Below are 13238 nucleotides of genomic sequence, written 5' to 3'. Positions count from 1 at the left end.
AAAAAAAAAAAAAAAAAAAAAAAAAAGAACTACAGGCCAATATCCCTGATGAATATGGATGTAAAAATTCTCAATAAGATACTAGCAAATCGAATTCAACAGCATATGAAAAGAATTATTCACTATGATCAAGTGGAATTCATTCCTGGGCTGCAGGGCTGGTTCAACATTCACAAATCAATCAATGTGATACATCACATTAATAAAAGAAAAGAACCATATGATCCTGTCAATCGATGCAGAAAAAGCATTTGATAAAATTCAGCATCTTTCTTAATAAAAACCCTCAAGAAAGTTGGGATAGAAGGAACATACTCAAACATCATAAAAGCCATTTATGAAAAGCCCACAGCTAATATCATCCTCAATGGGGAAATACTGAGATCTTTCCCCCTGAGGTCAGGAACACGACAGGGATGTCCACGCTCACCGCTGTTGTTTAACATAGTGTTGGAAGTTCCAGCATCAGCAATCAGACAACAAAAGGAAATCAAAGGCATCAAAATTGGCAAAGATGAAGTCAAGCTTTCATTCTTTGCAGATGACATGATATTATACATGGAAAACCTGACAGACTCTACCAAAAGTCTGCTAGAACTGATACATGAATTCAGCAAAGTCGCGGGATACAAAATCAATGTACAGAAATCAGTTGCATTCTTATACGCTAATAATGAAGCAACAGAAAGACAAATAAAGAAACTGATCCTATTCACACTTGCACCAAGAATCATAAAATACCTAGGAATAAACCTAACCAAAGATGTAAAAGATCTGTAGGCTGAAAACTATAGAAAGCTTATGAAGGAAATTGAAGAAGATATAAAGAAATGGAAAAACATTCCGTGCTTATGGATTGGAAGAATAAATACTGTTAAAATGTCAATACTACCCAAAGCTATCTACACAGTCAATGCAATCCCAATCAAAATTGCACCAGCATTCTTCTCGAAGCTAGAACAAGCAATCCTAAAATTTGTATGGAACCACAAAAGACCCCAAATAGCTAAAGTAAAATTGAAGAAGACGACCAAAGCAGGAGGCATCACAATCCCAGACTTTAGCCTCTACTACAAAGCTGTAATCATCAAGACAGCATGGTATTGGCACAAAAACAGACACATAGACCAATGGAATAGAATAGAGACTCCAGAATTGGACCCACAAAAAGGATGGCCAACTAATCTTTGACAAAGCAGGAAAGAATATCCAATGGAAAAAAGACAGTCTCTTTAACAAATGGTGCTGGGAGAACCGGACAGCAACATGCAGAAGAATGAAACTAGACCACTTGCTTACACCATTCACAAAAATAAACTCAAAATGGATAAAGGACCTGAATGTGAGACAGGAAACCATCAAAACTCTAGAGGAGAAAGCAGGAAAAAACCTCTCTGACTTCAGCCACAGCAATTTCTTACTTGATACATCTCCAAAGGCAAGGGAATTAAAAGCAAAAATGAACTTTTGGGGCCTCATGAAGATAAAAAGCTTCTGCACTACAAAGGAAACAATCGACAAAACCAAAAGGCAACCAATGGGATGGGATAAGATATTTGCAAATGACATATCAGACAAAGGGCTAGTATCCAGAATCTATAAAGAACTCACCAAACTCCACACCCAAAAAACAAATAATCCAGTGAAGAAATGGGCAGAAAACATGAACAGACACTTCTCTAAAGAAGACATCCAGGGGTGCCTGGGTGGCTCAGGCGGTTAAGCGTCCGACTTCGGCTCAGGTCATGATCTTGCGGTCTGTGAGTCTGAGCCCCGCGTTGGGCTCTGTGCTGACAGTTCAGAGCCCGGAGCCTGTTTCAGATTCTGTGTCTCCCTCTCTCTCTGACCCTCCCCCGTTAAAGCTCTGTCTCTCTCTGTCTCAAAAATAAATAAACGTTAAAAAAGAAGACATCCAGATGGCCAACAGGCACATGAAAAGATGCTCGACGTCACTCATCAGGGAAATACAAATCAAAACCACACTCAGATACCACCTCACACCAGTCAGAGTGGCTAAAATGAACAAATCAGGAGATGATGCTGGAGAGGATGCGGAGAAATGAGAACCCTCTTGCACTGTTGGTGGGAATGCAAACTGGTGCAGCCGCTCTGGAAAACAGTGTGGAGGTTCCTCAAAAAATTAAAAATAGATCTACCCTATGACCCAGCAATAGCATTGTTTTCACTCTTATGTGGATCCTGAGAAACCATGGGGGAGGGGAAGAAGAAAAAAAAAAAAAAAAGTTAGAGAGGGAGGAAGCCAAACCATAAGAAACTCTTAAAAACTGAGAACAAACTGAGGGTTGATGGGGGGTGGGAGGAAGGGGAGGGTGGGTGATGGGTATTGAGGAGGGCACCTGTTAGAATGAGCACTGGGTGTTGTATGGAAACCAATTTGACCACAAATTTCATATTAAAAAAAAAAACAAACTAAAAATAGAACTACTCTAAGATTCAGCAGTTGCACTATTAGGTATTTAACCAAAGGATACAAAAACACAGATTCGAAGGGGTACATGCTCCCAATGTTTAAAGCAGCACTATCAACAATAGCCAAACTATGGAGAGAGCCCAAATGTCCATCAACTGATGAATAAAGAAGGGGGGTGTGTGTGTGTGTGTGTGTGTGTGTGTGTATGTGTGTCTGTGTATTTGTTTGTTTTGTTTAAAATAATTTTTTATTGCCCACGATATTATTTTTTTGTCTTTTTTTTTAAATTTATTTTCTTTTTTAATAACTATAAATTCAAGCTTAGGGAAGCTTGCCTTTGTCTTGAAAAAACAACAAGAACAACAACAACAAAGCTGTTATATCATTTGCTAACCTGATCTCATTTTAAGAGAGAGATGGTAATTATATTGTAAGAGTAAAATTTATACCATGAATGATGCAGATCTAAGTCTGGTGGCATTAAAAGGAGATAGTGTTGTTGATAAAATTATAATCTGCTGGTGGCATTTGTGGAAAAGAACTTGAAATTTTTAAATAACAGTAAACTCCGTTAGAAAATTCTAAAGTGTCTCACAGACCAAAAAGGGAATGAAGTTAGTAAAATGCCTCAACAGAGTTTGAATAAAACCCTGGATTTGAGAGTTATTAGAATTTGGGTATGTAAAAATAGGGTGGTAGGTTGGGGTCATGCTTACAATGGTCTCAAGTTCAAATAAACTATGTGACAATACACCACTCCACAGGTCACACACTTTCCCACAGGTTTTTCTTTCCTTTAGTAGGTCCTGGCAGAAGGTGTGCTCAGTTGCCTTCCAATACACACACACACACACACACACACACACACACACACACACACAATCAAATATTACTCAGCCACCAAAAAGAATGAAATCTTGCCATTTGCAATGATGTGGATGGAGCCAGAATGTAGTATGCTAAGCAAAGTAAGTTAATCAGAGAAAGACAAATACCATATGACTTCACTCATGTGTGGAATTTGAGAAACAAAACAGATGAACATATGGGAAGGAGGGAAAAAGGAGAAGAGAGGGAAACAAACCACAAGAGATTCTTAATGATAGAGAACAAACTGAGGGTCGATGGAGGGAGCTGGGTGGGAGATGGGCTACATGGGTGATGGGCATTAAGGGGGGCACTTGCTGGGATGAGCACTGGGTGTTGTATATAAGTGATGAATCACTGTATTCTACTCCTGAAACCAATATTGCACTGTATGTTAACTAAAATTTAAATTAAAAAAAATAAAGATATTAATCCTTCATCAAAAAACAAAAACAAAGTGGTAACAAGAGAGAAATAATAAACAAGAAAGCTTGAGTCCCAGGCAAAATTCTTGTATAAGCGGCACTTCATGCTGAAGAAAAACTGCATATCATGTGATAGAAGGTTCTTTCTATGTAGAGTCCTCCAATCTTGTATGGTGCCATGCTTCCTCAGTCGAAATCTCAGGTCTCCCTGAATACCACTTGTATTTGCCTCTCTTCTACAACTCCTTACTTGTTTTATCAGTTCTTTCCTCCCAACATCTTTTGGATTTGTAGGTCATGAGTAAATATATAATGGCTCAATCCTAGGCCCCAACCCCTAATTTTTAGTATTGTCGTAGAGTTACAAATGATCATTAAGGCATTTAAGTGCATGAAACAGGGGAAAAAGTCTAGCCATGTCCTGGTGGCTATCCAGAGTCTCTAATCTAACTCATCTGAAAAGCGGGGCTAAAGAGAGGGACTCCAAAATCAGATCACGTACTTGACAACTTTGATTCGGAACCGCAGGTCTCCTGGCTCTCCATCCACGTGAGGCTCACCTAATCAGAAGAGATGACGGCATGTCGTAAGTCACACAAGTTGAACACTGCAAATCTATCCGCAGTTGAGAGAATTTTTTAAATCCATTACCTTGGGTGTTGCCTACCAAATCTACCCATGAAAGCAGTATCTCTAACTGGTTATATCAAGTTTCGGATTATTAGTAAAGATCACCTGTGTCTCAGGCACAGCAATGAACAACTTGACCTGTTTCCTAAACAAAGAAAGATTCATTGATTTCTTGAACCTGAAGTCTTAAAGCTTCTTTTTTTTTTTTTTTTTTTTTTTTGGAGTTTTAAATTTAACCTCAAGGGGAAGTCTGAGAGTATCTTATCAATGTCAAGTAGAGCTATACATCTTTCATTGCTGAGTTAAAATTAATCCATTAAAGTCTGGACACTCTAATTTATTTATTTCTTTATTTATTAAACAGATTTTTTTTAAGTTTATTTATTTATATGGGGAGAGAGAGCACAAGCAGGGGAGGCAGAGAGGGAGAGAGAGAATCCCAAGCAGGTTCCAAGCTGTCAGTGCAAAGCCCGATGTGGGGGCTCAGTCTCACAAACTGTTAAGATCACGATCTGAGTTGAAATCAAGAGTTGGGACGCTCAACCAACTGAGCCACCCAGCACCCCTGGACACCTTAAATTTTGATAGAACTTAGGCTACTAGATAAAAAGTTACTAAGTGGTAACTTTTGGCCATTATATTCAAAAGATAAACTGTAATGCTATGGCTTAACGTGGACAACCACGAAGGTCCTGAAAGGTTTAAACCGGACAAAAGACTGTGGGACATGATATGTGCATTTACTATGTGGCCATTAGGATAGGGTGTGAGGTGGGGGTGGGAGGCATTCACAAGCACCCAGGGAATAGAAAGTGAGGACAGTAAAACATCAATATCAACATCTCACCTTCCCCAATAAAGGGATACTCCATGCCATCTCTCACCCCAGGTTCTATTTCTACCTCCAGCGTTCGTTCTTCATTCACTAGTCTGAGACAAAGAGAATTTAGAAAGAAAAAAAATGAAAATACAAACCAAACCCCAGATACTCATAATTAATTTTTTTTCTGTTCTATCAGAGTCGTTTCTTGGAAGACTGTTCTGTACCTCTAGTTGACAGGGCCATCTGAGATCCATTTACATCTTCTATTTGCCAAAAGCTAGGGCAAAGCTACTCTACCTTACATAATCTTGTAACTTGCCTCCGAAGAAACCTGCAGTAGACTGATTACTTTGAGCCATGTGATCAATAACAGAGTAAACTACTCACACTTACATAAAGGGCACCTGGAACCACATGGTCATGTTTATCAAGAATCAGCAGCAAAGTTTGTCCTATCGGATATTTTTCCTGATCCCAGGATCCCAGGATATATATATATATATATCATACTGTTTAATTAAATAGTTGTGTTCCTAACATAATCAGCAAAGAGTCTTTCTCTAATCTGAAATGTTAGCTAGACATATAGGACTGCTCTAATATTCTGAGTGGGAAAAATGAAACATTAACATTTGAGGAGGATATTCAGAAATAAAGGGTGCTGCTTATTAGTTCAGAAACACAGAAGGCAATATTTAGAAGAAATACTTTTGGGAAATATAAAAATGTACATGTCTTTGTTCCATCGTCTGGTAGAACTTGAGAGCATGTGAAAGAAGGGCATGGAAAGATAGGGGAAAATCTAGATCTAGACCATTAGCATTTTATCAGACAAATGACACGATTCGAGTGTCTCTTGGTGGAACAAAGAAAGCGCTCCACTTACTTGACATTAGGGCATTCATCACAGACCACCTCTTGGGTCATTTGGAAGCGCCCCGGGCCCAGCTGGGTAGTCCGCATCTCCTGCCGGCAGTTGCATTTTCGTTTGCCAGGAGCCTGCCTTGCCACAGGTTTGTTCCTAACTACCTAGAAACACATAAACAACGTCAGCTTCTCTCTCTGTAAAAAAGCCTCTGGTTTCCTCAACTGATCAGGGCTGCACACACGCCCATGCCAGAACTTCCTCTTCTCTGGCAAGCTACCCCTCAGGGAGACCCGACGCCGACAGAAGTCTCTGTGGACTTACAAATCAGACCCCCCACAGGAATGAAGCAAACGGATGCTTAAGTGATTCAAATTCTGAAGCTGGAGAAGAGACAGGGGAGTCAGAAGAGGGCCAGAAAATAACGTGTATGATATGGGCATTTCCGAGCCACAAGAAAACACCGCTGAGTTAAAGGAGTTCACAGAATTGCTATCCTTGAAGAAATCGGAGCCGTGCAAAGCAAAACCACAGCCTGAAGAACAACCACAGCCTTCAAAAGCTGGTATTAGCGGCCACCATACCATTACCTACGATAAACCCAATGAAAACACTTCCTTGTTTCAGGCAACTCAATCCAGGGCTGTTTCCCACTGTTATCTCAATTCAGACACTGAACATGTAAGGGACACAATAATCATCTCTTTGTAGTTGCTTGCAATCAAACACGCCGATCGCTCAAGGTATGTGGGAAGCAGTACACGTGAAGAAACGTATTCCTGTGTTTGCCTGTTTAGTTAGCCAAACGTCGAATCACAAGGCATGTGCTCAGGCAGCAGGATGACACAAATGTTTGGGAGAAAAAATCCCTTAAAGCCTACAAATATACGAAAGCCCAGGTCAGCAGAATAAATGACAACAGTAACAGCAATTAGAGCAGACACTTTATAGCACATACTACAAGGCAAGCAACGCTTTTACATGTACGAACTCATCCAGTCCTCACAACCAGCTCATGAGGCAGGTAGTGTTACTGTCTCCGTTGTACAGGGGAGGGAATGAAAGCACAGAAAGGTTCAGGAACACAACCAAAGTCACATAACTAGCACATGGCAGAGCTAGTGTTCGAAACCAGGCGGTCTAGCTCCAGAGTCCGTGCTTTTAACTACTATGCTCTCTCTCAAGGTAATTTTTCCCGGAAAAAGAATTTTCCACAGAGTCGTTTAAATAGCAAGGTCACCAACATAGATTTTTGTTTCGGGACACACTAACTGTAAAGGGTGATGTACACAGTATATATCGGTGATGTCTGCAGACAACAGGTCTGAAGGGAACATGGGGGTTAATCAGGCTCACCTCTTTTCTCCCAACCCAACAACCCATCTTGCTTTTGAAGGAGAGACGGCCCAAATACTTTCACTGCCCTTTCTCTCACCCTTCAGACTGAACAACAGTATGACGAGACAGCTGCATCCTCTCTAATTGTCCAGTCCTCTTTTTTCAACTCTTCAGAGCAGAAGCCACAACTAAAGAAAATGCTTCTTGTCGAGCTGGTACATATACGTGGGCTACCAGCTGGCTCCTCCCAAATCCTGGAAACACTGTAAGACGTCGATTTCAGGAAACAATAATCATAACACACAATTTGTGAGAAAGCTTCAGAGACAGAAGGCTGTACTGAACCGGTATGTGTGCAGCGTGGTGGCTGCATCTTGGGGCAGCGGTGGCTAGAGGGGGCACTGAGAAGGTGTCAGGGAAAAGCAGTTGACTTTTCTGCTGTCGCCTTGCTCCTGAACGGCCTTGGGACGAGTTTGGGTGACCCCCTCTCCTCCAAAACAGACAGATCCCAGACAGCAAACAAGACCGAAAAAAGCCCTCCCAGAAAACAAATAAAACACAGTTAGAACCACTAGGCAAGGGGTCGCCCCAAGATGCCCTCCCAGGGCAAGAAAGTTGCTGATCCCCATGGCGGAGGGAGTATGAGCTCAAAGGTCAAAAAACCATCTAGACACCTGAGGGGTCTGACTACATGCCCTCCACCTCCCACCCCCCAGAAAAGACAACAAACTGGATAAAACATATATTTTAAGCAAATGTATTAGGGAAGACAGACCAAGAATTTAAAATAAGCATGGTAATATTTAAGGAGATAAGGGAAGGCATCAGCAAAGTGAAATAGAATAAGAAATAATGTAAGAATCCAGTAGAGATATTATGTATAAAAATACGAGTTGAAATAAAAACACAGCAATGGGATACTATTAGGATGGATATAGCTAAAGACTGAAGTAATGAGCTGGAAGTCCCAAATAAGGCACTCTTCTAGAAGAAAGCAGGGGAGGCTAAAGAAGCAGAATTAAATATATATATATATTTATCATATATGTACATATAATATATATATACACACTTATATATTTATATTTATAAGAAAATTAGGAGATAGAGGCAGAAATGCCAACAAAGAGGATTATATATCCGAAAACATGGAGATAAATTTTCCAAGACTAAAAAAAGATAACCTCAAATTAAAAGATCCCGAAGTTTTAGTAGAAAATATTATGTGAATCGTTTTCTGATTTTAGGGCAGAGAAGAATTTCTTACACAAGACACACAAACTCACCATAAAAGACTGATAAATTTGGCCACATTAAAATCAATTACCTCTGTTCATTTAAACAAATCTTCGATATAATGAACACACCAGTTACAAACTGATAGGCTATATTTTTATCACATATGGCCAACAAAGACCAAACATATGCAAGAGTTTATCCTAATTAGCTGAGAACATGCAAATCAAGAGCGTAATGAGGTAGCATTTTTACCCACTTGACAGGCAAATATTGAGAAGCCTAACAATTCACGGTTTTAGAGAGGTGGTGATCTACAGGATCTCTTATAATTGGCTGGCGGAAGTGCTGGTACTAATCAATTGAGAAAACAATACGGAATTATCTTGTACAAATGAACGTTGGTTCATATTACCCAGCAATTCCACGCTCACATATATGCACCCAAGAGAAATTCTTGCTCACATGTACCTGGATGTGTGTATAAGAATGTTCACAAAAGCACTATTGGGAAGTGGAAAAAAAAAACTGGAAATAACCTACGTGCCTACTGATACAACGTGGTCACAATAAAATTCTACTCAGCAGAATTACATGTTACAGCAACAACAGGCAGCAATCTTGATGACACTATAGTGAAAAAAGCCAGTCCCAAAGACTGTAAAAATAGCATCCTACCATACACGAAGTCAAAAGCAATAAAAATACAACAATATCTTACTCAGGTATTCATGTACATGTAATACAACAAACAAACAGGAGTGCCAAGGGAACAATAAAGACAGAACACAGGACAGGAGCTCCCTCTGAAGGGGAGGCAGGGGGATGGAATAGGGAAGTACGTGGAGGTAGACGGACATGGTCTTGCTGTATTTAGTTCTTGGGCTGGGTGAGGAGTTCATGAAACAATGGGATTATGAACCTGGGATTATGATGAACTCAATTCTGTGCATCTGGTCACTCTCCCCACCCCTGAAAGACAGAGCAGGTACCCAGAGATTTCCTGCTTTTAGTCAAAAGAACAATTCTGGGAATTAATATGAATAGCTGTGTTGTTGGAACTTACTTCCACAAAATTTCCCGCATATACTTCTTCCAAAGTAACTTCCAAATCTACAATAATATCACTTCCTCTTGGAATATTTCTGTCTTGCTGACGAGGGGTTCCTCCAAACATGAAACCAAAATCTCCAAAGAAGCTGTGGATAAGTGTAAAAATCATCAGGAAAAGAAATCAGAGTTCATGTCTTGCAATTATTTTTCTTCGCACTGATACAATATTGTATCAGTCCTACCAACATAATATTGTATAAAAACTGACATTTTTAATACACTGGAGTCATACATCACACACAATTTTTTTGTCATACATCATACACAACTGTATTGCCATATCCCACAGAAAAATTTTACTTTTTAATACATATTGTCCAGACATATGGTGCGGTGCATACAGTGCATCCATGAATTCGAAGTTGGGCATAATCAATGACCTACTAATCTGTTTTAATATCAAGGAATATCAAGATATAATGGACTTATCGAGAAAGGGCATAGTACATATAAAGTCATGTAATACCGACTCAAATGGTAATTTTGAACACTTGTAATGTTCACTTTGTGTAATTTTTAGAAACTAGCTTTAATTAAAGAAGCTACTGTTCTGTACAAAACTCTTGGGTACATAATTAAATAAACTAAAAAAGCATCAGACTTAGTACAATTCTGGACCTTAAGAAAAAGGACGTTCTGATCTCTACAAGATCAAAATCAGTTTTTATAAGTAACAAAAGCATCACTTTGAATTAATACAATGACCTTCAAATGTGCAGGCGTTCTAATCTTAATGTTAATTTTTGATGTTAAGAAGCCTCAGATGTTGGCACAGTGATGCCAGCTAGATAACTACTTCCCACCCACCAACCAACCAACCTTGGTGAATAGATTCCCTGAAACTTCAACAAAAACAGAGAGGGAGGATTGAGGAGGGGGGGCGGTGGTACAGATGGCGTTTTCTCTCTTTCTGGCATCCCTAGGTATCACTTCTAATTGTCAAGGGAACGGGACACTTCCTAGTAGGCTAAAACAACCAAATCAATCCTGGGGAAGAGAAGGATTTCCTAACCACATTACCCACACAAGTCCTGAAAAATCTACTGTCACCCCCAAATACTAGATGGGGGAGACTATTGTGTGCAACAGTGATTCTTACCTTCTTTGGGAAAGGGTTCACAAAACCCTTTAAGAATCTAAAGAAAGCAATAAACCCTCTCCCCATAGAAAAGCATACTCAAACATCTTTTTGTTTATACCTTGATTTGAAACCCCAGATTAAGATCTTATATGGCATCATCAGGGCACACAAAAATTCAAATGCTCAACAAAGAGGGGTTCAAAGAGTGGGAGGGAAAGGTGTTTATTATCCCAGCCACTCAGCACTCCTGGAAAGCCACGTGCGACAGGAGACAAAAACCCTCGACTCTTAATTCCTTCCACCAATGCCGATTATTGTAGTTGTCTCTCTTGTTGATAGGATGAAAAAGAGGCAGTTCTGGGTATGGGAATAGAAATCTCTTGCTCTCTCTCTGCTCATAAGAAATAATTTCAGTTCATTAATGGTTTGCAGATTCTAAGACAGCGAGGGGACAACATACAGTGCCCCCAACATTGTCAAGGGTAACTTGACTGATTCAGTTGGCTGGACAGGAACCTGTATTTTCTAGAGCTTTTTGAAAACAGAAGAGTATATTCCCACAGGGAGGAGGATGATTGACCTTGTGGTCAAGAATCAGTTGAGCTGTACTCTTCATCAAAAGCTTCTGAAGCAGGCAACAGGGATACATCTTTATTTATTTTTTTTTTCAACGTTTATTTTTGGGACAGAGAGAGACAGAGCATGAATGGGGGAGGGGCAGAGAGAGAGGGAGACACAGAATCGGAAACAGGCTCCAGGCTCCGAGCCATCAGCCCAGAGCCCGACGCGGGGCTCGAACTCACCGACGGCGAGATCGTGACCTGGCTGAAGTCGGACGCTTAACCGACTGCGCCACCCAGGCGCCCCCAGGGATACATCTTTAACAATGACCGAATGATCCATTCTCAGACACTAATACTTTGCAGATGGGTAAATTACTTACTGTGAAAAAATGTCTCCATGGGAGCTCTGATGCCCATCTTTTAATCCCTCTTCACCATAAGTATCATATTGTTTCCTTTTCTCACTGTCTGACAGAACCTGGGGGACAAAAGCCAGCGGAGGAAAAGATCAGGGGTTGGCAAGATGTGATGAAGGTACATTCATGTTTTTTTTAAACTCTGATACTGGGTCTAAGCTTTGTGTGGAATGCAGTTTCCACTATGTATTAAGGCATGTTTATATTTTCTTTGGCAGACTGAATTCTTTGATGCACTGTTCATTTTGGAACTTCTACATTGCTCAACTCATGTCTTCGATTTATCAAAATTCGCCTAGTCACATAAAAACCATATGAGATAAGCACTGTGGCTATGAAGGTGAGGGCAGCAACAGGAAAGAGGGGAGATGAATTCCTCAGGGTTACTTCCCATTCAGTGTGATTCCTGTGCTCGTGCAGTTAACCTGTAGGAGGCAGTAGCTCTCTGAACCATAAGTTAGGATGGGACTATGACAGATTGCCATTAGTGATAGAAGCAGTAAATCAGGACAGCATGAAAATCTGCCCAGTCCTACCTACATGTCCATATCACATATACCCCTCCATGTTATACACATTAGGAGACTGACAAGTCAAGGGAATCAAATGGCCCTTCAGAAGGGTCTATCCTGCTCTATTTTCACATTCCCTTTTCTATTTTGGGCGGTATCTAGAAATCCATTTGTCGAAGAATGCTCTCTGACATGTGTATGTTTAAGTTTGTAATCTTCTGAGTTTGAATTACAGAAAGTAAAAAACAAAACAAAACACTGCTCTATGAAGACTGCTCAAGGTCAATTTCACAGCTTGAAAAGATTGGACCCATTTGAAGAATATAAAAACTAAATAAGCTTCCATACTCTTTCAAATTTGCTTTCAACATGCCCCCCCCCCCCAAAAAAAAGAGAGAGAGAGAGAGAGAGAGAGAGAAAAAGCTTCCCATCTACTTAGAGAAATCTGAAGTATTTGCACACATATAATTTTGACAGTTAAATAACTTTATACCTTCTTTGTCATTTTAAAACTTCTGTTTAGACAGCAGATTGAAGGGTTATTTCAAACCCATACTTGCACTGGCTCAGGAAAAGAGGTTGGAAGTAGATGGGGCTTGCTGACTCAGCAAAAGAAAGGGAAGACCTGACTAGCATATAGAAACAGGACACACTTCTGGCTCAGGGCTGAATGATGTGTAAGGAGCCACTAAAATATTTTATCTTTCTAAATTTATCTTAAATGTTAAAAGAGATTGCGTATATAAGAGAGAACGTTCTTTTTTCTTTTTTTAATGTTTTTTAATTTTTTTTTTAACATTTATTTATTTTTGAGACAGAGACAGAGCATGAACGGGGGAGGGTCAGAGAGAGGGAGACACAGAATCTGAAACAGGCTCCAGGCTCTGAGCTGTCAGCACAGAGCCCGACGCGGGGCTCGAACTCACGGACCGTGAGAT

At 40.1% G+C, this 13238-nt stretch overlaps 1 protein-coding gene across 1 annotated transcript in view; it reads right to left on the bottom strand.

The window, feature by feature from the left end:
- DNAJB11 (DnaJ heat shock protein family (Hsp40) member B11) overlaps positions 1 to 13238 on the bottom strand; it is a 23783-nt gene that overhangs the window by 3628 nt on the left and 6917 nt on the right. The window contains exons 3-7 of the mRNA XM_040481028.1: positions 11753 to 11850; positions 9682 to 9814; positions 6063 to 6205; positions 5201 to 5283; positions 4226 to 4283 (exon numbers count right to left, since the gene is read on the bottom strand). Coding sequence (XP_040336962.1) covers positions 4226 to 4283; positions 5201 to 5283; positions 6063 to 6205; positions 9682 to 9814; positions 11753 to 11850 — 515 coding nt within the window. The remainder of the gene's footprint in view (positions 1 to 4225; positions 4284 to 5200; positions 5284 to 6062; positions 6206 to 9681; positions 9815 to 11752; positions 11851 to 13238) is intronic.

Source organism: Herpailurus yagouaroundi, unplaced genomic scaffold (genome assembly GCF_014898765.1).
Source record: "Herpailurus yagouaroundi ecotype Mexico unplaced genomic scaffold, PumYag 159, whole genome shotgun sequence".
NCBI classification, from domain to species: Eukaryota; Metazoa; Chordata; class Mammalia; order Carnivora; family Felidae; genus Herpailurus; species Herpailurus yagouaroundi.
This window is presented reverse-complemented; position numbering and strand designations above follow the sequence as displayed.